Raw genomic sequence first — 22,974 nt, 5'->3', positions numbered from 1 at the left:
TATTTATTTAAACCTTCACTTAATGATCCTACCTTTTCTCTTTGGAGGAATAAAGGAATTTTTTCCTTTATGGACTTGTTTCAAGAAGGTCGATTGATGTTCTTTGAGAAATTAGTAACTAAATACTCTCTCTCATATTCACATTTTTTGCAATATCTTCAGGGCAGACATTTTTTACAACAATATTTAAGTAATTTTCCATATATACAAGATTCTGACCTGTTAGACATTATTTTAAAAATGAACCCTTTAGTGAAAGGCTTTGTTGGGAAAATTTATAATTTACTATTACAACAGGACAATTATCCTTTTCTTAAGATCAATCAAGATTGGGAAAGAGAGCTTAATATTACCTTGATAACAGAGGATTGGTTGCGAATTTTGAAGCTGGTTAACTCTTCTTTGATTTGTGCCAGTCATTCTCTAATTCAATTTAAAATTGTACATTGTTATTATTTGACGAAGGAGAGATTGTCTAAAATATTTTCTAATGCAAATAGTCAGTGTGATAGATGCAAAACCGAGATAGCTACATTGACACATATGTTTTGGTCGTGTTCTGTATTGAAACAATTTTGGAAATCTATTTTTTCTATAATCTCTAAAGCTTTAAGAATCAATTTACAACCTAATAAATTGACAGTTTTGTTTGGTATAATTCCTCAACATATTCATGGTATTTCTATATCTGACCAATATTTAATTGCATTTGTCACATTATTGACTAGAAGGGCTATTTTATTAAAATGGAAAGATGCCTCTGCTCCCACTTCGATACAATGGTTCTCTCAGGTGATGTTATGTCTTAGCTTGGAAAAAATTAGAAGTCGAACTTTTGATCCTAAATTTGACTTTGAGAAAAGGTGGGGCTCTTTTGCCCGTTATTATCATTTGACTTGAGTTAATTAAGATGTTCCTTTTCTGATGCTTGGTTATATGAATTTGGTTGGCGGTTTGATGTCTTGTTTTATGGAAGCTTGTATGGCGCATAGCTCTGGGTTTGTGCTCCAAATGGGTTTTCCCCCCCTTTTTTTTTTAGTTATTAGGGGTTTTCTCTGTTTTAATTAGTAGGGGTTCTTTTTTTCTTTCTTTCCTTTTTTCCATAAAAAAAAGCTTTAATACTTTGTTTTTTGATTATTATTGATATACTATTCAGCCTGGTTGATAGTTTAACTTTTACTCTATATATGGATATGTTATCTTGAGTATTTTGATGTATTTTTCTCTGTTGTTGATTTTCAATAATAATTAATAAAAGATGTTTATCTTAATATCAAATTCCTGTAATACCAGGCTCCAATTGAGTAAGCATTTGTTTTTATCCTTCATATAACAAATATTAACTTCAGCAACCAGTCTTTAGACCTGAACATGGATTGTAGATTAAATTTAAAATACAGCCCCGGACAATAGTTTCCTGGAGCTGTGGACTCAATCTGATTAAAAACCAGATGATGCTGATTAACATTCATTTTGGGTGTCTGGAGTGTGGGTGTTAGCTGTGAGGAGGATGCTAAGAGGATGCAGGGTGACTTGGATAGGTTAGGTGAGTGGGCAAATTCATGGCAGATGCAATTTAATGTGGATAAATGTGAGGTTATCCACTTTGGTGGCAAAAACAGGAAAACAGATTATTATCTGAATGGTGGCCGATTAGGAAAAGGGGAGGTGCAATGAAACCTGGGTATCATTATACACCAGTCATTGAAAGTGGGCATGCAGGTACAGCAGGCGGTGAAAAAGGCAAATGGTATGCTGGCATTCATAGCAAGAGGATTCGAGTACAGGAGCAGGGAGGTACTACTGCAGTTGTACAAGGTCTTGGTGAGACCACACCTGGAGTATTGTGTGCAGTTTTGGTCCCCTAATCTGAGGAAAGACATTCTTGCCATAGTGGGAGTAAAAAGAAGGTTCACCAGATTGATTCCTGAGATGGCAGGACTTTCATATGATGAAAGACTGGATCAACTAGGCTTATACTCATTGGAATTTAGAAGATTGAGGGGGATCTTATTGAAACATATAAAATCCTAAAGGGATTGGACAGGCTAGATGCAGGAAGATTGTTTCCGATGTTGGGGAAGTCCAGAATGAAGGGTCACAGTTTGAGGATAAAGGGGAAGCCTTTTAGGACCGAGATGAGGAAAAACTTCTTCACACAGAGAGTGGTGAATCTGTGGAATTCTCTGCCACAGGAAGCAGTTGAGGCCAGTTCATTGGCTATATTTAAGAGGTAATTAGATATGGCGATGTGGTTAAAGGGATCGGGGGTATGGAGAGAAGGAAGGTACAGGGTTCTGAGTTGGATGATCAGCCATAATCATATTGAATGGCGGTGCAGGCTCGAAGGGCCGAATGGTCTACTCCTGCACCTGTTTTCTATGTTTCTATGTTTCATTGTGGCCAAAAACACTAATGGATTGTGATCAGTGTAAATTACCAGTGGTTTCCCTGCCAGACAAATATAAACCTCAAAATGTTGTAATGCCAGTATGATTGCCAGTAATTCCTTCTCCACAGTGGAATAATTTCTCTGATGGACATTAAACTTCTTAGAAAAATAAGCCACCGGGTGTTCAATTTCCTCTTTGTCTGTCTGCAACAGCACCGCCCCTGCTGCTTCGTCGCTAGCATCTGTTGCTAGGGAGAAGGGTTTTGAAAAGTCAGGCGCATTCAATACAGGGTGGTGACACAGAATCGCCTTCAGACTCTCGAAGGCTTGTTGACAAAGGTCGTTCCACACAAACTTCGCATTCTTCGGCAAGAGCTTAGTAAGAGGGAGGGTAATATCCGCTAAGTTTTTGCAAAACTTCCGATAGTACCCCACCATCCCCAAGAACCTTCTCAGGGCTTTCTTGTCCGTCGGGATGGGAACTTCAGAGATAGCCTGCATCGGTGCCAGCTGCCCCTGTCCTACCACATACCCCAGATAAGTGACCTAAGCGTGGCCGAACTTACTTTTCGCGAGGTTCACTGTCAGGTTGGCTTCAGACAGCCGTTTAAACAGTTCCTCTACTGCTACAATGTGCTCCTCCCACGTGTCACTCCAGACCACTAGATCATCAATATATGCTTCTGTGTTCTTTAACCTTTTTATCACTGAATTAATCATCCTTTGGAAGGTCCCTGGGGTGTTTTTCATGCCAAAAGGTAAAACATTATACTCGTATAACTCAGATGGAGTGCCAAATGCTGAGATTTCTCTAGCCCAGTCGGTTAAAGGAACGCACCAGTACCCTTTCAGCAAATCGATCTTGGTGATGTACTTAGCTCTCCCCACTTTATTGATGCAATCGTCTACCCTTGGGATGGGGTAAGCATCAGTTTTTGTGATGGCGTTCACCTTTCTGTAATCTGTACAGAATCGTATGCTCCCATCGGCTTTTGGGACAACCACATGGAGAAGCCCATTCCGATTTGGATGGCCTAATAATACCTGTGGCTAGCATGTGTTCAATTTCTTTCTCCACTAGCTTGCCCTTCTCCAAGTTCATCCTGTAGGGGTGTTGCTTAATAAGCTGATCTGAAGTGGCAACAACATCATGTACCGTCCCCTTGCATCGCCTCGGGACATCCGGACGTACATCTGCGTGCCAGTTAATTAGCTTTATCAGCGGCTCGCTCTGTTCGGGGGTTAAGTGAGAGACCTTATCAGCAAAGTTGGCCAAAACAATAGAGTTCTCCAATCTGGTCGGCACCATATTTATCTTTTCAAGATGGGTTTTCCCCTTATCATTTGGCACCCCAGCCTCATTAATTTTCGTGATAACACCAACTAGATCTGCTTTCTGATCGTGGTAAGCTTTTAACATATTAATGTGTACTAATTGGGTTGGCTTACGTCTGTACGGCATTTCGAAAACATAATTCAAAGAGTCTATCTTTTTAATCACTTTGTACGGACCGTGGAATCTCGCCCAGAGGGGGTTGGTTACCACTGGAAACAGAACTGAGACCCTATCGCCCACTTGAAACACTTGTTCGCGGGTACGTTTATCATACCACTGTTTCATTTTAGTTTGGGAGTGTCGCAGATTTTCTTTGGCAAGGTCACAGATGCTTTTAGGCCTCTCACGAAATTTTAAAACATAATCACTCACATTGACTTGTACTGTTGGACTGGACCATTGCTCTTTCAGTAAGGTCAGAGGTCCTCTGGGCCGATGACCGAAGACGAGCTCGAATGGGCTGAACCCCAATGACTCCTGAACCATGTCCCTTACGGCAAATAACGGAAGAGGCAAGGCATCATCCCAGTCTCTAGCATTCTCTTGACAATAAATTTTAATCATGGTCTTTAATGTTGCATGGAATCTTTCCAAAGCCCCTTGGGACTCCGATTGGTACGCGGAGGCCAAAATCTGCTTTTCTCCCATCTCATCCAACATCCGTTGGAATGTGTGAGATGTGAAGACACTCCCCTGATCTGACTGGATTTCCCTGGGCAGCCCCACCATAGTGAAAAATTTCACAAGCGCCTTTACCACTGCGGGAGCCTTGACGCTTGCCGGGGCACAGCCTCCGGAAACCTGGTGCCGGCGCACATCATAGTCATCACATACTCCCGCCCACTCGCAGTTCTGGGCAGGGGACCGACAAAATCCATAATTATTCAGGAAAAAGGTTCCCCGAAAGCGGGTATCGGTCTAAGGGGCACTTTAGGCAGGACCTGGTTTGGCTTTCCTACCACCTGACAGGAATGACAGCATCTACAATATTCAATAACATCCTTCCTCATGTTCGGCCAGTAAAACTCTTTCATAATTCTATTGACTGTTTTCCTCACCCCAAAATGTCCACCGAGGGGTATCTTGTGGGCCAGGTTAAAAATCTCATCCCTATAAATTTTTGGCACTATCACCTGGTATACCACCCCCACTCCTCATCTGCGGGCACGGTACTTGGTCTCCACTTACTCACCGGTACTCCCTCCTTCACATAATAGCTCACTGGTTCTCTTTTTATTTCTGCTTCGGAGAGAGCTATCTCCGTCAAAACCATCAGCTCCTCATCTCGTTCCTGTGCCTGTATAAATTCCTTTCTCGCTAATGATAAATCTACCTCAACTCCCTCACTTCCTTCCGATCCACTATGCTCCTTCTTCTCACTTTCTAACCCCTCCTGGTACAAGGCTGGTAAAAATGTCTCAGCTAAATCTACATTCGCTTCGGCAGCCTTTCTGGACATGCGCCGAGTCACTGCGCAAACAGGATAAACCTGTGAGTCCATGGGCGGGTCCTCAGTCCTGGCAGGCTCGCTCGTCAGCTTTACTGCTGGGTGCACATCTCCACCTGCAAGGTTGTTACCAAGTAAGACCTCCACGTCTTTCATCGGTAATTCGGGCCTCACCCCTATCGTGACCAGTCCAGAGACCAAGTCACTTTTTAGGTGTATCTGGTGCAAAGGTACTGCTTCAGTCCCTTTACCAATGCCTTTTATCACACTGACCTCCCCAGTCTCGGTCTCTGAACTAAAGTCTAACACCCTCCTTAAGATCAATGACTGATAAGCCCCAGTGTCTCTCCAGATCTGTACTGGAACTGGGTTTGACCCCTCCTTCACCGACACCAATCCGGCCGAAATAAACTTCTCGCGCCCTTCCTGAACTCTATCAGACCTCTTCTCCCCTAGCGGTTTGTTTGCCGGTTCAATAGTTCAATACAGCCAGTCGGAGTTGTCGTTTTTCCTTTCCCTGTCTCCTCCTTTGGGGTAAAACACCTGGAGGCAATGTGACCGGCTTTCCCACAATTATAGCACACGACCCTAGGAGACTTCCTACCAAACTGCTTCCTGTCTTCCTTATCCTTCTCACCAGTCCCGGGCTTACTTTCTGGTTTTCCCGGCGGACTTTCTCCGCCCTCTCGACTACCCTTCTCGTAGCTCTTACTCGGGGTAAACTTTGCTTTGTGTGTTAACGCGTACTCATCCGCTAACTTAGCAGTTACGGCTAAGGTTTCTGCCTCTTTCTCATCTAGATAGGGCCTCATAACTTTAGGGACACAACCTTTAAATTGCTCAATCAGTATTAGCTGTAGCAGTCTGTCATAATTTCCAGTGACCCCTTTCGAGGTGCACCAACGCTCACAATACATCTGCATCTCACAGGCAAACTCTAAATACGTGCGACTCCACTGCTTCCTCACATTCGGAAACCTTTGCCGGTATGCCTCCGGGACCAGCTCAAAAATCCTGAGTAGAGCCTCTTTCACTACATCATACCTCTGGGTATCTTCTGCTGACAATGCCGAGTAAACTTGTTGAGCCTTCCCTTTCAGCATGCTCTGAAGCAAAACAGCCCACTTATCCCTCGGCCAGTCCTGACTTACAGCGACTTTTTCAAAATGTAGAAAGTACCGATCAACATCGGCCTCCTCAAATGGGGGAACCAACCTAACCTCCTGGGTCACCCTGAACCCTCCACCTTGGTTCGGCATTTGGCCCCTCTCTAGTGCCATCCTTAACTTCTCAAGCTCAAACTCCCTTTCCTTCTCTCTCTCTTCTCGTTCTAACTGCTTTATTCTCTCCTCCTGTTCTAACTGCTTCTCTTCTCATCCTAGCTGTTTTACTCGGAACTCGTGCTCGAGACTTAATTTTTCCATCTGCAGCTGCACTGCTTCTCCACCAGGTTTGCTCATAGACACCACCTCCAGCTCCCCATGGGGAAACACACTTTTAGATACATAATGCTCAACGATAGCTCTGTGCATCTCCGCTCTCCTCATTGTCGGCTTCCCCTTAAAAAGATTCAACTGTTTTGCAACAGTCGCCAATTCTGATCTCCTGACATCCTCTAATGCCTCCAAGGTTGGCGCCTTTAGAAATTCCTCAATCTCCATTTCTGCTGTTTGCCCTCTTTTTTACTTTCGGGAATTTTAACCCAATGAATTTACCCAGTCCCAAATTTTTGGTGTTCAAAATCCCGGACGAGATCCCCACTTATGTTACGTATCCCGTAACTGGGTTGCCAAACCAGCAGAAATGGGACGCTCGTTGGAGTCTGCGATTACTAGGAACTAATAAAGTTTTATTAAAGAAATAAGTAATACAGTACTCTAATCGTAAGGATATAAATGTAACAGGTTAGCAATGATCATACACACATATACACAGAACTAGGGTAATAGGAATCAATCAAGCTCTATCGCAGTCTAGGGGTAAAATGATCAGTCTTAAGCAAAGCAGAGTTCAGTTTAGTTTAGTGCAGTTCGAAGTAATCGCTGTTGTTGTACCGTTGGGGGGGTGGGGAGAGAGGGACGGAGAGATAGAGATAGAGATACACACACACACACACACACATACACAGTTGGTTTCAGGCAGACCTTCTGATGTCTTCTAATCCCGCTGTGGTCACCGACTGTGACCCCTCCATTCCGGATACGATCATTCTTCTGCGGTGAACCCGGCACCCAAGCAAGGGTGGACACACACCCCAGGTTCCCACCGATTGTACCTTTACACCCTGTGAGCCTCTGATTGTTTCCCGCGAACCGGTCCTCCACCCTCCACCAACTTGTGGGGGCACACTGCTCTTTCCAGGGTCTCGTGGCGCGTCTCGTGCCTTAGCAAACCTGCTCTTTTTGTCCCCCTGCTGGGGTATCACCTGTCCGTCAAACTTCAAACAGTTCAGGTTCAAAGCAACCGGTCTGTCAATATCTGAATTGTGTTTCTTTCTTGTTAATCTCTCTCTTCTCTCTCATTAGCATTTTGAATGTTTCTCCATTGTCTTCTGTTATCTCTCGCATTAGCATCATCCGTCCGGTAGCTCTGCTTGGTGTCACACATGACAGTACAAAAATCTTATGTTGTGCAAATTTTTTTCCTGTGACAAAAGTATGTGCGCACCGAATGCACAGTGGCACCGTTTATATAGGTTTACAAATTATTTGACATAAAACTGCACAGAATAACAACAAAATAACATACATATTGAAGTCACTCAGTTATTTTTTCTCTCTCCTGTCTTTGGCATTTACACATTCTTTGTAAACTCTATGTAGACTAATAGAACTTACATCCAATTGATAGCTTTTGACATTCACCTAAACAGTTTCTCAGCTTGTTTTTGAGTTGATTCATGAGGCTAAAACCTCGCTCGCAGTCCGCACTAGACGCAAGAAAGGTTCCCCCAATGTCCATCAACTGTGCAAGGTTGCAAAACTGTTCACTTTGAAGTACAAAAGCCACCTCTTTAGCAAAGTTTGAAATCAGTTTGGGTTTAATTTTTTCTTGCACGGAAAATCTGAAATCATTAAACTGTCTAACTATTACAGTATTTTCAGCTGGAAAATCATGATATTTTGGACATAAGACATTAACTTGTTTATCGCCAAATGTGAAGTCACAATCTGCAATTGCGGAGAAATCAAAAGGTAACTATTCTTGTACCTCATCTTCAGGAAACCTTTCTTCTAAATAAACACAAAGACCATTTATAAAAGTCAACAGTGAACTTTTATCTACTGTGACGTTTTCTTCACATCGTTGGCTTAGCAAAACTTTAACTTTGTCACTCCACGCAATGTTGTCTCCCAGATACTGCTTTCTTATCTTGTTAATTTTGCTTTGTGCAAAATGAAGTGAATCAATCAGTGTCAGGCCACTCTTTTGCAGAATCTTGCACAGTGCAGCCAGTTCATCAAAGACATCACTTAAAACCTGTAAAGCTACTTTGTATGTGATGTTTATCAATTTCTTGAGACAGTATTTAGCCGCAGGTTCATTTGACTGATCTTTTTCAATAAAAACTTAGTAAGCTATCTATAGGATTTGACACAGATCTTTGTAAACTTTACGATATAGAAACATAGAAACATAGAAAATAGGTGCAGGAGTAGGCCATTCGGCCCTTCGAGCCTGCACCGCCATTTATTATGATCATGGCTGATCATCCAACTCAGAACCCCGCCCCAGCCTTCCCTCCATACCCCCTGACCCCCGTAGCCACAAGGGCCATATCTAACTCCCTCTTAAATATAGCCAATGAACTGGCCTCAACTGTTTCCTGTGGCAGAGAATTCCACAGATTCACCATTCTCTGTGTGAAGAAGTTTTTCCTAATCTCGGTCCTAAAAGGCTTCCCCTCTATCCTCAAACTGTGACCCCTCGTTCTGGACTTCCACAACATCGGGAACAATCTTCCTGCATCTAGCCTGTCCAATCCCTTTAGGATCTTATACATTTCAATCAGATCCCCCCTCAATCTTCTAAATTCCAACGAGTACAAGCCCAGTTCATCCATTCTTTCTTCATATGAAAGTCCTGCCATCCCAGGAATCAATCTGGTGAACCTTCTCTGTACTCCCTCTATGGCAAGGATGTCTTTTCTCAGATTAGGGGACCAAAACTGCACACAATACTCCAGGTGCGGTCTCACCAAGGCCTTGTACAACTGCAGTAGTACCTCCCTGCTCCTGTACTCAAATCCTCTTGCTATAAATGCCAGCATACCATTCGCCTTTTTCACTGCCTGCTGTACCTGCATGCCCACTTTCAATGACTGGTGTATAATGACACCCAGGTCTCGTTGCACCTCCCCTTTTCCTAATCGGCCACCATTCAGATAATAATCTGTTTTCCTATTTTTGCCACCAAAGTGGATAACTTTACATTTATCCACATTAAATTGCATCTGCCATGAATTTGCCCACTCACCCAACCTATCCAAGTCACCCTGCATCCTCTTAGCATCCTCCTCACAGCTAACACTGCCACCCAGCTTCGTGTCATCCGCAAACTTGGGGATGCTGCATTTAATTCCCTCATCCAAGTCATTAATATATATTGTAAACAACTGGGGTCCCAGCACTGAGCCTTGCGGTACCCCACTAGTCACCGCCTGCCATTCTGATATGAACACTGTCTGCCAAAGATGGCCGCCGCCGTGATGCAGCTGTACAAACTGGAACAGGAAAGGTGAGGTGACATAAATTAGTGACATGCATTGTGGTATTTGAAAAACCGACTAACAAGTTAACAGAAACGTTTAGCTAAAAGATTATTTTCAGTAAGTATAATTATTAATTGGTACATTATTTTAGGAAACTAACCTTTTGTGCACACATTAATTTCCTTTGTGCGCTGGTTGAAAAACGTGTGTGCGCGCACACATGCGCACAGCTTAGCGGGTACATAGCCCAACACCAACCCCTGCAGAACACCACTAGTCACTGGCAACCAACCAGAAAAGGATCCTTTTATTCCCACTCACTGCCTCCTACCAATAAGCCAGTGCTTTAACCATGCTAGTAACTTTCCTGCACTTCCTTCTTCAAAGAAAGGGGCTTCCCTTTCTCTATCATCAACGCAAGATGTCTTTCTCCTTTAAAGAAAGGGACTTCCCTTCCTCCACTATCAATGCTGCGCTCAACCACATCTCTTCCATTTCACACACATCTGCCCTCACCGTATCCTCCCATCACTTCACCAAAGATAGGATTCTCTTGACCTCACCTCCCAACCCACCAGCCTCCACATCCAGCACATAATTCTCTGGGACTTCCGCCATCACCAACGAGATCCCATCAGCAGACACGTCTTTCCTTCCCACGAACCCTCTGCCTTCCGCAGGGATTGCTTCCTTCGTGACTCCCTTGTCCATTCATCATCCCTACTGATCTCCTGGAAATTATCCTTGCAAGCAGAACATCTGTTACACCTGCCCCTACAACTCCTCCCTCACCACCACTCAGGGTTCCAAACAGTCCTTCCAAGTGAGGCGACACATAGTCATAGTCATACTTTATTGATCCCAGGGGAAATTGGCTTTCGTTACAGCTGCACCATAAATAATAAATAGTAATAAACCATAAATAGTTAAATAGTAATATGTAAATTATGCCAGTAAATTATGAAATAAGTCCAGGACCAGCCTATTGGCTCAGGGTGTCTGACCCTCCAAGGGAGCAGTTGTAAAGTTTGATGGCTACAGGCAGGAATGACCTCCTATGACGCTTTGTGTTGCATCTCGGTGGAATGAGTCTCTGGTTGAATGTACTCCTGTGCCCGCCCAGTACATTATGTAGTGGATGGGTGACATTGTCCAAGATGGCATGCAACTTAGACAGCATCCTCTTTTCAGACGCCAACGTCAGACAGTCCAGTTCCATCCCCACAACATCACTGGCCTTACGAATGAGTTTGTTCATTCTGTTGGTGTCTGCTACCCTCGGCCTGCTGCCCCAGCACACAACAGCAAACATGATAGCACTGGCCACCACAGACTCGTAGAGCATCCTCAGCATCGTCCGGCAGATGTTAACCTCAGTCTCCTCAGGAAATAGAGATGACTCTGACCCTTCTTGTAGACAGCCTCAGTGTTCTTTGACCAGTCCAGTCTATTGTTAATTCGTATCCTCAGCCATTTGTAATCCTCCACCATGTCCACACTGACACCCTGGATGGAAACAGGAGTCACTGGTACCTTAGCTCTCCTCAGGTCTACCACCAGCTCCTTAGTCTTTTTCACATTAAGCTGCAGATAATTCTGCTCACATCATGTGACAAAGTTTCCTACTGTAGCTCTGTACTCAGCCTCATCTCCCTTGCTGATGCATCCAACTATGGCAGAGTCATCCAAAAACTTCTGAAGATGACAAGACTCTGTGCAGTAGTTGAAGTCCGAGGTGTAAATGGTGAAGAGAAAGGGAAACAAGACAGTGCCCTGTGGAGCCCTACTGCTGCTGATCGCTCTGTCGGACACACAGTGTTGCAAGCACACGTACTGTGGTCTGCCAGTCAGGTAATCAAGAATCCATGACACCAGGGAAGCATCCACCTGCATCCACACTTTACCTGTGAGTCTGTTGGGGTCATCTACAGTGCCTGGTGCTCCTGGTGTGGCCTCCTGTATATTGGTGAGACCTGGCGTAGGTGGGGAGACAACTTTGCCAAGCACCTACGCTCCGTCTGCCAGAAAAAGCAGGATCTCCCAGCAGCCACCAATTTTAATTCCACTTTCCATTCCCATTTCAACATGTCAGTCTATGGCCTCCTCTACTGTCGTGATGAGGCCCCATTCAGGTTTGGATAGCCTCCAACCTGATGACATGAATATCGATTTTCGAGCTTCTTGTAAAGCCTGCCCCACCTCTCCTTCACCATTCTCCATGCTCATTTTCCTCTCTCACCCTATCTCCTTACCTGCCCATCACCTCCCTCTGGCGCTCCTCCCCCTTCTCTTTTTCTCATGGACGCCTGTCCTCTCCCATCAGACTCCCACTTCACCAGCCCTGTATCTCTTTCAATTTCCCAGCTCTTTATTTCATCCCCCCCCAGTTTCATCATCACATTGTGTTTCTTCTTCCGCTCCCCCACCTTCTAACACTGACTCCTCATCTTTTTTCCTCTAGTCCAGATGAAGAGTCTCAGCCTGAAGCATCAATTGTACATTTCTCCATAGACGCTGCCTGACCTGCTGAGTTCCTCCAGCATTTTGTTTGCATTGCTTGGATTTCCAGCATCTGCAGATTTTCTCTTGTTACTGCTTGGACCATAACCTATCGACTCACTTTCAAGGACTCTGCAACCCATGTTCTCAATATCATTTATTTATTTATTAATTATTATATTGCTATTTTTCTTTTATGAATTTGCACAATTTATTGTCTTTTGCACGTTATTTGTTTGTCCGTCTTTGTGTGCAGTTTTTCATTGTATTGTGTTTCTTTGCATTTACTGTGAATTAATCTCAGGGTTAGCATACAGTGACATGTATGTATTGTCCTTTGATAAAATATTTACTGTACTTTGAATTTTGAACTCTTTTGGGAGAAAGGAATTTTTTGATGTAGGTCCTGACGCAGCATCGTGACCTGAAACAACAACAATTCCACCACCCCTACAGATGATCTTCGGCCTGTTGATGTTCTTGAGCAGAGTGTCCTCTGCCACTTTAAGCAAGGTTGCAATCAATAATCAAATTCTATTCACAATGATTAGATCATTTTGCTCGGTAAATGCAGATTTATTGAATTCAACTAACAAATGTTTCAATGTATCTAAAACTAACTCATTTAAAAAAATTATTAGGTGCATTTTTGTTTCATTAAATTATTTTCCCCCTCTAACTTGTACCTAAGGCATGTGCTTTGAACCAATTAGAGAGAAGTTCCCAGCGCTCTACTTATTTACATTCTGAACTGCATGAACATTCAACAGGGACATCAAAGGGGATTGTCATATCCTCACTCTTCTGGGCAAAGGTGGCAGATTTCAGCTGTTCATCCGTAGGGCTTGTGTGCGAATCTGCAAAATATTAAGTCATGTTTAATTCAGCGTGAAGGAAACTAGGTGGTTGCACATTGTAATAATGATAATTATAATGACAGTAATAATAATAAGCACTTTATTGGTTCCGAGTCAGAAATTATTTCATTATAGCAGCAGCATTTAAAAACACACTTAGCAGTGTGCGGACTTAACTAATAATAAAATACAGAATAATAATATACATAATAATTTACCAATGTGCAATAATAATGTCTGAAATAACAAAACAGAGATTATTGTACAGTATTCTCCTGTCGCACAGAGATGAACTGTTGTCTGTGCTTATTGCGTTTGGTAGGAAAGATTTTCTGTAACGATCCTTGTGACAGCGGAGCTGAATGAGTCTGTTGGAAAGGGTGCTCCACTGCCTATTCAGTCAGTCATGGAGAGGATGTGCCTGATTGTCCATGATGGATAACAGTTTGTTTAGTGACCTTCTCTCCATCACTAACTCAAAAGAGTCTACTTTGCAGCTAAGGACAAATCTAGCCTTTTTGATGAGTTTATTTAGTCCGATTACTAGTACCAATGCTGCTTCCCCAACATAAAGCAGCAAAGAAGACTGAACTCACTGGTATATGTGTCTGAGATAATGTAGAACCGAGGCTTTAGAAGGCATTGGTCAGACCGCATCTGGAATATTATGAGCAGTTTTGGCCTCTTTATCTGAGAAATGACGTGCTGGCATTGGAGAGGGTCCAGGGAAAGTTCATGAGAGTGAACCCAGAATGAAAGGGTTAATGTACGAGGACCGTTTGATGGCTCTGGGCCTGTACTCATTGGAGTTCAGAAGAATGAGTGGGGGTATCATTGTAACTTATTGAAAATTGGAAGGTCTAGATAAAGTGGATGTGGAGAGGATGTTTCCTGTAGCAAGGGAGTCTAGGACCAAAGGGCACATTCTTGGAATACAAAGATGTCCCATTAGAACAGAGATGAGGAGGAATTTCTTTAGCCAGAGGGTGGTGTATATGTGGAAATTATTACCATAGGCAGCTGTGAAAGGCAAGTTAATGGGAATATTTATGTGGATGTTGATATGCTCTTGATTAAGACCATAAGACATAAGATATAGGAGCAGAATTAGGCCATTTGGTCCATCGAGTATGCTCTGCCATGTCATCATGGCTGATCCGTTTTCTTCTTAGCCCCTTCATACCTGGACTAATCAATAGTCTATCAACTTCTACCTTCCTCCTCATCTCCGTTCTAAAAGGACACCTCTCAATTCTGTGGCTGTGTCCTCTCGTCTTAGACTCCCCCGCCATAGGAAATATCCTCTCAACTCTATCCAGGCCTTTCAACAGTCAGCAGGTATGAGGTCACTTCTCATTCTTCTGAATTCTGATGAGTACAGGCCTAGAGCCAGAAAATGCTCATCATATGACTAGCTTTTCAATTCCGGAATAGTTTTTGTGAACCTCCTTTGAACCATCTCCAATGTGACAACATCCTTTCCTAGATAAGAGAACTAAAACTGCTCACTGTACTCCAAATGAGGCTTCACCAGTGCTTTATAAAGCCTCAACAATACACCCTTGCTTTTATATTCTAGCCCTCTCAAAATGAATGCTAACATTGCATTTGCCTTCGTCAACACTGTCTTAACCACAAATTAACTTTTAGAGATTCCTGCATGAGGACTCCCAAGTCCCTTGGCACCTCAGCTTTTTGAATGTTCTCTCCATTTAGAAAATAGTCTAAGCTTTTATTTCTTCTAGCAAAGTGCATGACAATACACTGCCCGACACTCCATCTGCCATTTCTTTGCCTATTCTCCTATTCTGTCTCCATCCTTCTTTGACCTCTACTTCCTCAAAACTATCTGCCCATTCACCTATCTTCATCATCAGGTGCCATGCCCAGTCTGAGCTTTGACTGCCGTGGCCCACACACTCCTGTTTCGAGTCAAGTGGATCAATTCATTGGTATTCATTTCCAGTTCTCTGGCTGCTGTCTCCATCATCATTTGTCTTTGTCTTCCTCTTGCTTTCTTCCCTTCAATCTTTCCCATAATTACCGTGCATTCTAACTCCTCTTTCCTAATCACATGTCCAATGAAGTTATGTTGCCTTTTCATGATTTCATACGTTATTTCTCTTTTTGTGTTTGCTCTGCTCATGACATCCTCGTTAGATATCTATCTTCATATCGTCTGCAAACTTGGCCGCAAAGCCATCAGTTCCTTCATGCAGGGGTGTTAAAAGTTATGAGAGAAGACAATTGTGAGGGATAATAAATCAGCCATGATGGAATGGTGAAGCAGACTTGACGGACCCAATAGATTTATTCTGTTCCTGTGTCTCATGGAATTGTAATATGGTCAAAGTATACCGCTGTTATTAACCTTGGTATAGCAAGTCTGACCATGACTAGCAATAGAGCTTGGCCCATGTTGAAAACCTGCCACCTCACTCTGGACTCTGCTACAGTCCTTGCAACCTTGGAAAAGCAGCCAATATAATCAAGACTCCACACACCCAAGACATTTTCCCTATCCAACCCCTCCATCAGAAGATAGAAAAGCTTGGTAACATTCACTACTAGGCTAAAGGGCACCTTCTATCCTGTTTCAGACTTTGAAATCGACATCTTGCATGCTAAAGATGAATGTTAAGATAAAGATAAATTTTAAAGTTACAGTTTTGAGATAGCTATAGATGAGGATAAGTATTGACCTTGCTGGAAAGTATTAAATTGGAGCAGGGCAAATTATCAGAGCATTAGGCAGGAACTAGGGAAAGTTAGTTGGTGACAAATATATTTGGGCAAATCCATATCCGATATGTGGAGGGTGTTTAAAAAAACAACTACACAGAGTACAAACCAAAGTAGAACATACAGGGTAAATGGTAAGACACTGAGTGCAGTAGAACAGAGGGATCTGGGAATGCAGATACAAAATTCCCTAAAAGTAGCAACACAGGTAGATAGGGTCGTAAAGATAGCTTTTGGTACATTGGCCTTTATTAATCAAAGTATTGAGTATAAGAGCTGGAATGTTATGATGAGGTTGTATAAGGCATTGATGAGGCCGAATCTGGAGTATTGTGTTCAGTTTTGGTCACCAAATTACAGGAAGGATATTAATAAGGTTGAAAGAGTGCAGAGAAGGTTTACAAGGATGTTGCCAGGACTTGAGAAACTCAGTTACAGAGAAAGGTTGAATAGGTTAGGACTTTATTCCCTGGAGCGTAGAAGAATGAGGGGAGATTTGATAGAGGTATATAAAATTATGATGGGTATAGATAGAGTGAATGCAAGCAGACTTTTTCCACTGAGGCAAGGGGAGAAAAAAACCAGAGGACATGGGTTAAGGGTGAAGGGGGAAAAGTTTAAAGGGAACATTAGGGGGGACTTCTTCACACAGAGAGTGGTGGGAGTGTGGAATGAGCTGCCAGACAAGGTGATAAATGCGGGTTCTTTTTTAACATTTAAGAATAAATTGGATAGGTACATGGATGGGAGGTGTATGGAGGGATATGGTCCGTGTGCAGGTCAGTGGAGCTAGGCAGAAAATGGTTTGGCACAGCCAAGAAGGGCCAAAAGGCCTGTTTCTGTGCTGTAGTTTTTCTATGGTTTCTATGGTTTCTAGGACAGGTATGTTCTAGTCGGAAGGAAGGACAAGGATGGCAAGTTAAGAGAACCTTGCATATTGAGAGAAGTGATGAATTTAGTCAAGAAGAAAATGTAAGGGCTTGTAAAGCTTAGGAAGCTTGAACTGTGGGCCGAAGGGCCCGTATTGTGCTGTAGCTTTTCTATGTTCTATGTTCAAACAGAGTCACTGAGGATTATAAAGAAGCCAGAGAAAATCTCAAGAAGGGAATTAGGAAAGTCAGGAGGGGCCATGAAATAAGTCCTTGGCAAGTAGGATTGAAGAGAATTCCAAGGCATCATTAGTATTTAACAAGGAGATGGATGTGGAGGATAGGGAGATCAGTGCTAGGCATATTAATTGTTAGGACATTTTGAGGTAAAGGAGGGAATAGTGATGGGTCTCTTATAGAGCATTAGGGTGAATAAGTCCACAAGCCTTGATAGGATATACCCCAGGTTATTGAAGGCAAAAAATGAGATTGCTGGAAACCCAAAGCTACACACACAAAATGCTGGAGGAATTCAGCAGGTCAGGCAGCATCTATGGAAAAGAGTAAACAGCCAATGATTTGGGCTGAGACCCTTTATCAGGACTGGAACGAAAGAGAAGTCAGAGTAAGAAGGTGGTAGGTGATAGGTGAAACCGAGAGAGGGGGTGGGGGGTGAAGTAAAGAGGTTGTTGAAGAGATAAAAGGCTGGAAAAGGGGAACCTGATAGAAGAGAAAGAAAGGGAAGGGAGAGCAGCTCCAGAGGGAGGTGATGGGCAGGTAAGGATATAGGTGAGTGGGAAACAGGAAAGGGGAATGGTGAAGTAGAGGAGGCTGGGCAATTACTGGAAGCTCGAGAAATTGAAGTTCATGCCATTGGGTTGGAATATAAGGTGTTCCTCCTCCAACCTAAGTGTGGCCTCATCACAGCAGTAGAGAAGCCATGTACTGATGAGATCGTTGGTGCCTTGACCAATATCTTTATACCCTCTCTGCCTCAGGTGAGTTCCCGGAGGGCTGGTGAGTAGCTAATGATCCATTATTCAGGAAGAGAACTAGGGATAATCCTGAAAACTATTGACTGCTGAGTCTCACATCAGTGGTAGGGAAGTCACTGGAGAGAATCCTTAGGGATAGAACTTATGAGCATTTGGAGAACCCTGGCCTATTTAGAGAGTGCCGGCATGGATTTGTGTGGGACAAATCATTTCTTTGTAACAACTGAGATTCTTGATGAGATGATGAGGGTGACTGATGAAGGTAGAACTGTGAATATTGTCTACATGGATTTTAGTAAGTCATTTAACAATCATGAGAGGCTCAGCTAGAAGAGTAAAATTCACAGGATCTATGGTGAAATGGCCATTTGGATTCAGAACCAAGTAGAAGGGTAGTGATCAAAGGACTTATTCTAGCTGGTGGTCTGTGGTTATTAGCATTGTAGTGATCGAAGGACTTATTCTAGCTGGTGGTCTGTGATTATTAGCATTGTAGTGATCGAAGGACTTATTCTAGCTGGTGGTCTGTGATTATTAGCATTGTAGTGATCAAAGGACTTATTCTAGCTGGTGGTCTGTGATTTCTAGTGATGTGCGGGGATCTGTAACTCTGTTGCTTGTGATGTACATAAATGACCTGGATGAAAAAGTAGATGCGTGAGTTAGCAAGTTTGCAGATGATATGAAGATTGGTGATGTTTCGGACACCATCAAAAACTGGCAAAGAATACTGTGGGATGTTGATCAGGTACAGGTTTGGGCAGAGGAATGTCCAACCAGGCCAAATGTGAAGTGTTGCACTTTGGTAGGTCAAATGTAAAGAGACAGTACACTGTTAAGATCAAGACCCTTAACAGTGTTGATGAGCAGAGGGAACTTGAGGGCCAACTTCACAGCTCCCTGAAAGAGATACACAGGTTGAGAGGGTGGTTAAGAAGGCATATGGCATGTCTGCTTTTATTAGTTGAAGCAATGAGTTCAAATGTCAGGAGGTTATGTTGCAACTTTATAAAACTCTGGCTAGGTCTCATCTGAAGTATTGCATACAGTTCTGGTCGCCAGGAAGAACATCAGGCTTTATAGAAGGTGCAGAAAAGATTTACCAGGATGCTGCTTGGATTAGAGGGCATGTGCTATAATGAGACGTTGGACAAACCTGGGTTGTTTTCTCTGGAGTGGTGGAAGCTGAGGGCAGATCTGATAGAAGTTTATAGGATTATGAGAGTTATAGAGAGAGTAGACAGACAGCACCTTTACCCAAGGGTTGAAATGTCTAATACCAGAGGGCATGCATTTAAGAGGAGAGAAGGTAATTTCAAAGGAGACGTGAGAGGCAGGGTTTTTTTTTAGCACAAAAATTAATTGATTTAGAGATACAATTTGGATTAGGCCCTTCCGGCCCTAGAAACTGCACTGCCCAGCAACCCACCGATATTTAACCCTAGCCTCATCACAGGCCAATTTATAATGACCAACTAACCTATTAACCAGTATGACTTTGGACTAGGGAGGAAACTGGAGCACCTGAAGGAAACCCAAGTGGTCACAGGGAGAACATACAAACTCTTTACAGAGGGCGTCAGGGTTGAACTCCGAACTTCAACGCCCTGAGCGGCAGTAGCGTCGTGGTAACCACTACGCTACCGTGGCACCCTTGCGGAGAGTGGCGCCAGGCGTGTTGGTAGACACAGATCCAACTGGGGACTTCTGAGAGACATTTAAATAGGCATATAAATGTGAGGAAAATGGAAGGATGTGTAAACAGAAAGGATTAGATTTGATGGTCATTTGTTCACTAATTTAATTGGTTCAGCACAACACTGTGGGCTGAAAGGCCTGTCCCTGCACTGTGCACTTCTATGTTCCATATTCTGCACCCTGTCATTGTTTTCCCCTCATGTAGTCTCAAAGTACTTAAGTTTTGAAATGATCTGTGTAAACGGTGTGCAAAGCAAAGCTTTTTCCTCACTGTACAATAATAAACCGTTTCTAATTCCTAATTGCAACATCGGATATCATCAGCATTATTCTGCCCTCATTCAAGAGTTTTCCCTATTTTCTTAAGATAGGCAGATAGGTAAACTCCAGTCCCGGTGTAGTTGTAGTTTGAAGATAAGTTTGTTGTTTGTGAATGCATTAGAGCACGCAAGGAGCTGAGAAAAAATACAGGCTTCTAGGCATTCTCACGAGTGATGGATTCAAATATTGACTAAAATTCCTTTGAATCGTAACAAAGTACTTTTAACTAACAGTGACTAAATGAAATGTACAAATGATATCAAAAATGGCTGCCCTGATGTCAAAGTTCAATAGCTCAGCAACGCAGTAATAAGTAATGAACAACAGCTGTAAACTTACAAGTAGTCAGTGAGATCTAGTGGCTAGAAATAAAACAGCGAACTGAATCGTGTGGGGACATAATAAGCATGTTGCTAGGCCTTGATGAAGCTTATTAAGAATTCTTAGTTCATTTCCTTACTATCTTAAACCAGCTGGCTTTGTAGGTCTCTTCAGGGGGCAGTGAAGTGTCAAATAGATTGCAAAGGGTTCTTAAAATTCATTTGCATGATATGGTTGGCAGAGTAGACTCACATTTATTGCTCATTGCTATTGCCCTTGAGAAGATGGTGGTAGAAAAAACATATTACACCAAAGCACACAGTGTAGGTCCTTTGGCCCACATGTTGTGCCGACCACTTCACCTGCCTCCTCACTTCTCCCCATAACCTTTGATACCCTTACTAATCAGGAACCTATCAACTTCTGGTTTAAATGTACCCCAGTATATAACCGTACTTGGCCTCTGTAGTCATTTTTGGAAATGAATTCCACAGATTCACCACCATCTGGCTAAAGAAATTCATCGTCATCTCTGTTTTAAAGGGACATCCTTCCATTGTGAGGTTTGCCCTCTGGTCCTAGACTCCCCCACAATGGGAAACATCTTCTCCACATCTGCTCTGTAAGCCTTTCAATATTTGATATTGTACAGTGCAGGCCCGTTGGCCCATAATTTTCAGTGGACTTTTTAACCTATTCTAAGGTTAATGCAATCCTTCCCTCCCACATAGGCCTCCACTTTCATCCTCTGAATTCCATTAATCTTGCTAAATAATGGAATTCGCGTTCATGATTGTTCACACTGGGAATTTGTACTTGTATCTCCAGGTATTAAATTTTGGCAACAGCCTTTCATCCATGTAACGATCCAAATATCTCTTAAGTGACGCAATTAAACCCAAATCTACACTCACACCATCCTCTGAGTGAAGAAGTACCTCCTCAGATTCTCCTTAATATTTCACCTTTCAACCTAATCTATGACGTTTAGTTCTACTCCCACCCTACCTGAGGGGAAAAAACTTCAAGAATTTGCTCTAGGTATACTCCTAATTATTTTGTGTACCACTATAAGATCTCCCATCATTCTCCTGTGCTCCAGGGGATAAAGTCCTCACCTATCTCAGGTCCTTAGGTTACCACAATGTCTTAAACAAATAGTGCAAGAGGTGGTCTGTAGTGTTTCATTGCCGAGGTAGGGTTACGGTTGTGCAAGTTAGTTCTAGAACCTGATGCTTGTCGGAAAGCAGCTATTTCTGAACCTGGTGGTGTGGGGCTTCAGGATTCAGTCACTCTCACGCCACCTCTGGAAAAACCTACTACAGAAAGTTTTTAGACACGGCCCAGTCCATTACAGGAAAAACTCTCCCCATCATTGAGCACATCTACAAGGCAGCATCAATCTTTGGGGACCCCTACCATCCAGGCCATGCTCTTTTCTTGCTGCTGCCATCAGGTTTGATCCCAACACCACCAGGCTCAGGAACAGTTATTACCCTTCAATCATCAGGCTCCTGAACTGGCGTGGATAACTTCACCTGATCACCTACCACAACCTAGGGACTCACTTTCAAGGACTCTACAATGCATGTTCTCAATACTATTTATCTATTTATTTATTTATTCTTGTATTTGAACAGTTTGTCTTTTGCACTTTGTTGGTATGTGTTTTTTCATTGATTCTATTCTTGCTGTGTACAAGAAGGGCCAGAGTCACCTCTGCTTCCTGAGGAGACTGATGTCCTTTGGAGTATGCAGGTCTCTCCTTCACATGTTCTACCAGTCTGTTGTTGCCAAAACAATCTTCTATGTGGTGGTGCTCCAGGGAAATGACATCAACATGGGTGATGCCAACAGACTCAATAAATTGGTTAGAAAGACTGGCTTTGTTATAGGAGCCAAACTGAACACACTGGAGGCTGTGGTGGAACAAAGGACCCTATGGAAAATCCCAGAAATCCTGGAAATTCTGGACAATGTTTCTTTCTCACCCTCTGCATGCCACTTTGGCTGAACAGAGGAGCACTTTTAGTAATAGACTAAGACAACTGCGCTGCTCCAAAGAGTGCTATATGAGGTCTTTCTTACCCTCAGCCATTATGCTCTATAATGTGTCAACCTATAGCTGGGGAAGTGATGACCCCCTCCTGTTAGACTGTTTGAGGTAACTAATTTTTTATTCTTTCTTACTTGTCTTTTAATATTTATATATCTGTGCACTTGTAATGCTACTGTGACACTGTAATTTCCTTTGAGATCAATAAAGTATCTATTTCTCTATCTATCTTTGTATCTACTGAGAATGTCCACAAGAAAATTAATCACAGGGTAGTGCATGCTAATATATTAATAGTTTAATAATAAATTTATTTTGAACTTTGTTGTTATTTTGGGTGATATTGATTGGGGTGGTCTGAAGATAATGAATGACATAGCTCTTGATTGAACTAGAACTGAGTTGAATTGAATAGGCCTGAAATCTCTCAATTTTGTGTTTTATATTCGGTTTTTCCCTCGTTTTTCGCCACTTGCATGATTTACTTTTTTTGTGTGTTGATGTTTTTGAATGAGTTCCATGTTTTTTTTTGTTTCATGGCTATCTGTGGGAAGGCAAATCTCAGGGTTGTATATTGCATATATACTTCGATAATAATTGTACTTTGAGTCTTTGAATCTTCAAAGTTCAAAGTAAATTTTATTATGTAAGTTCATATATGTCACCATGTGACATGCAGTTTGGCATTTGATCGAAATTCTGCTGTCCTTGGGGAGGACCAGGAGCATGG

General features: G+C 42.7%; 1 protein-coding gene across 1 annotated transcript in view; it reads right to left on the bottom strand.

The window, feature by feature from the left end:
* Positions 1–22,974, bottom strand: part of LOC140206432 (vitellogenin-like) — a 175,324-nt gene that overhangs the window by 17,601 nt on the left and 134,749 nt on the right. The window contains exon 32 of the mRNA XM_072274801.1: positions 13,186–13,242. Within this exon, the coding sequence (XP_072130902.1) occupies positions 13,186–13,242 (57 nt within the window). The remainder of the gene's footprint in view (positions 1–13,185; positions 13,243–22,974) is intronic.

Source organism: Mobula birostris, chromosome 12, assembly GCF_030028105.1.
Source record: "Mobula birostris isolate sMobBir1 chromosome 12, sMobBir1.hap1, whole genome shotgun sequence".
Lineage (NCBI taxonomy): Eukaryota > Metazoa > Chordata > Chondrichthyes > Myliobatiformes > Myliobatidae > Mobula > Mobula birostris.
The sequence above is the reverse complement of the archived record's forward strand: the minus strand, read 5'-3'. Positions and strand labels throughout refer to the sequence as shown.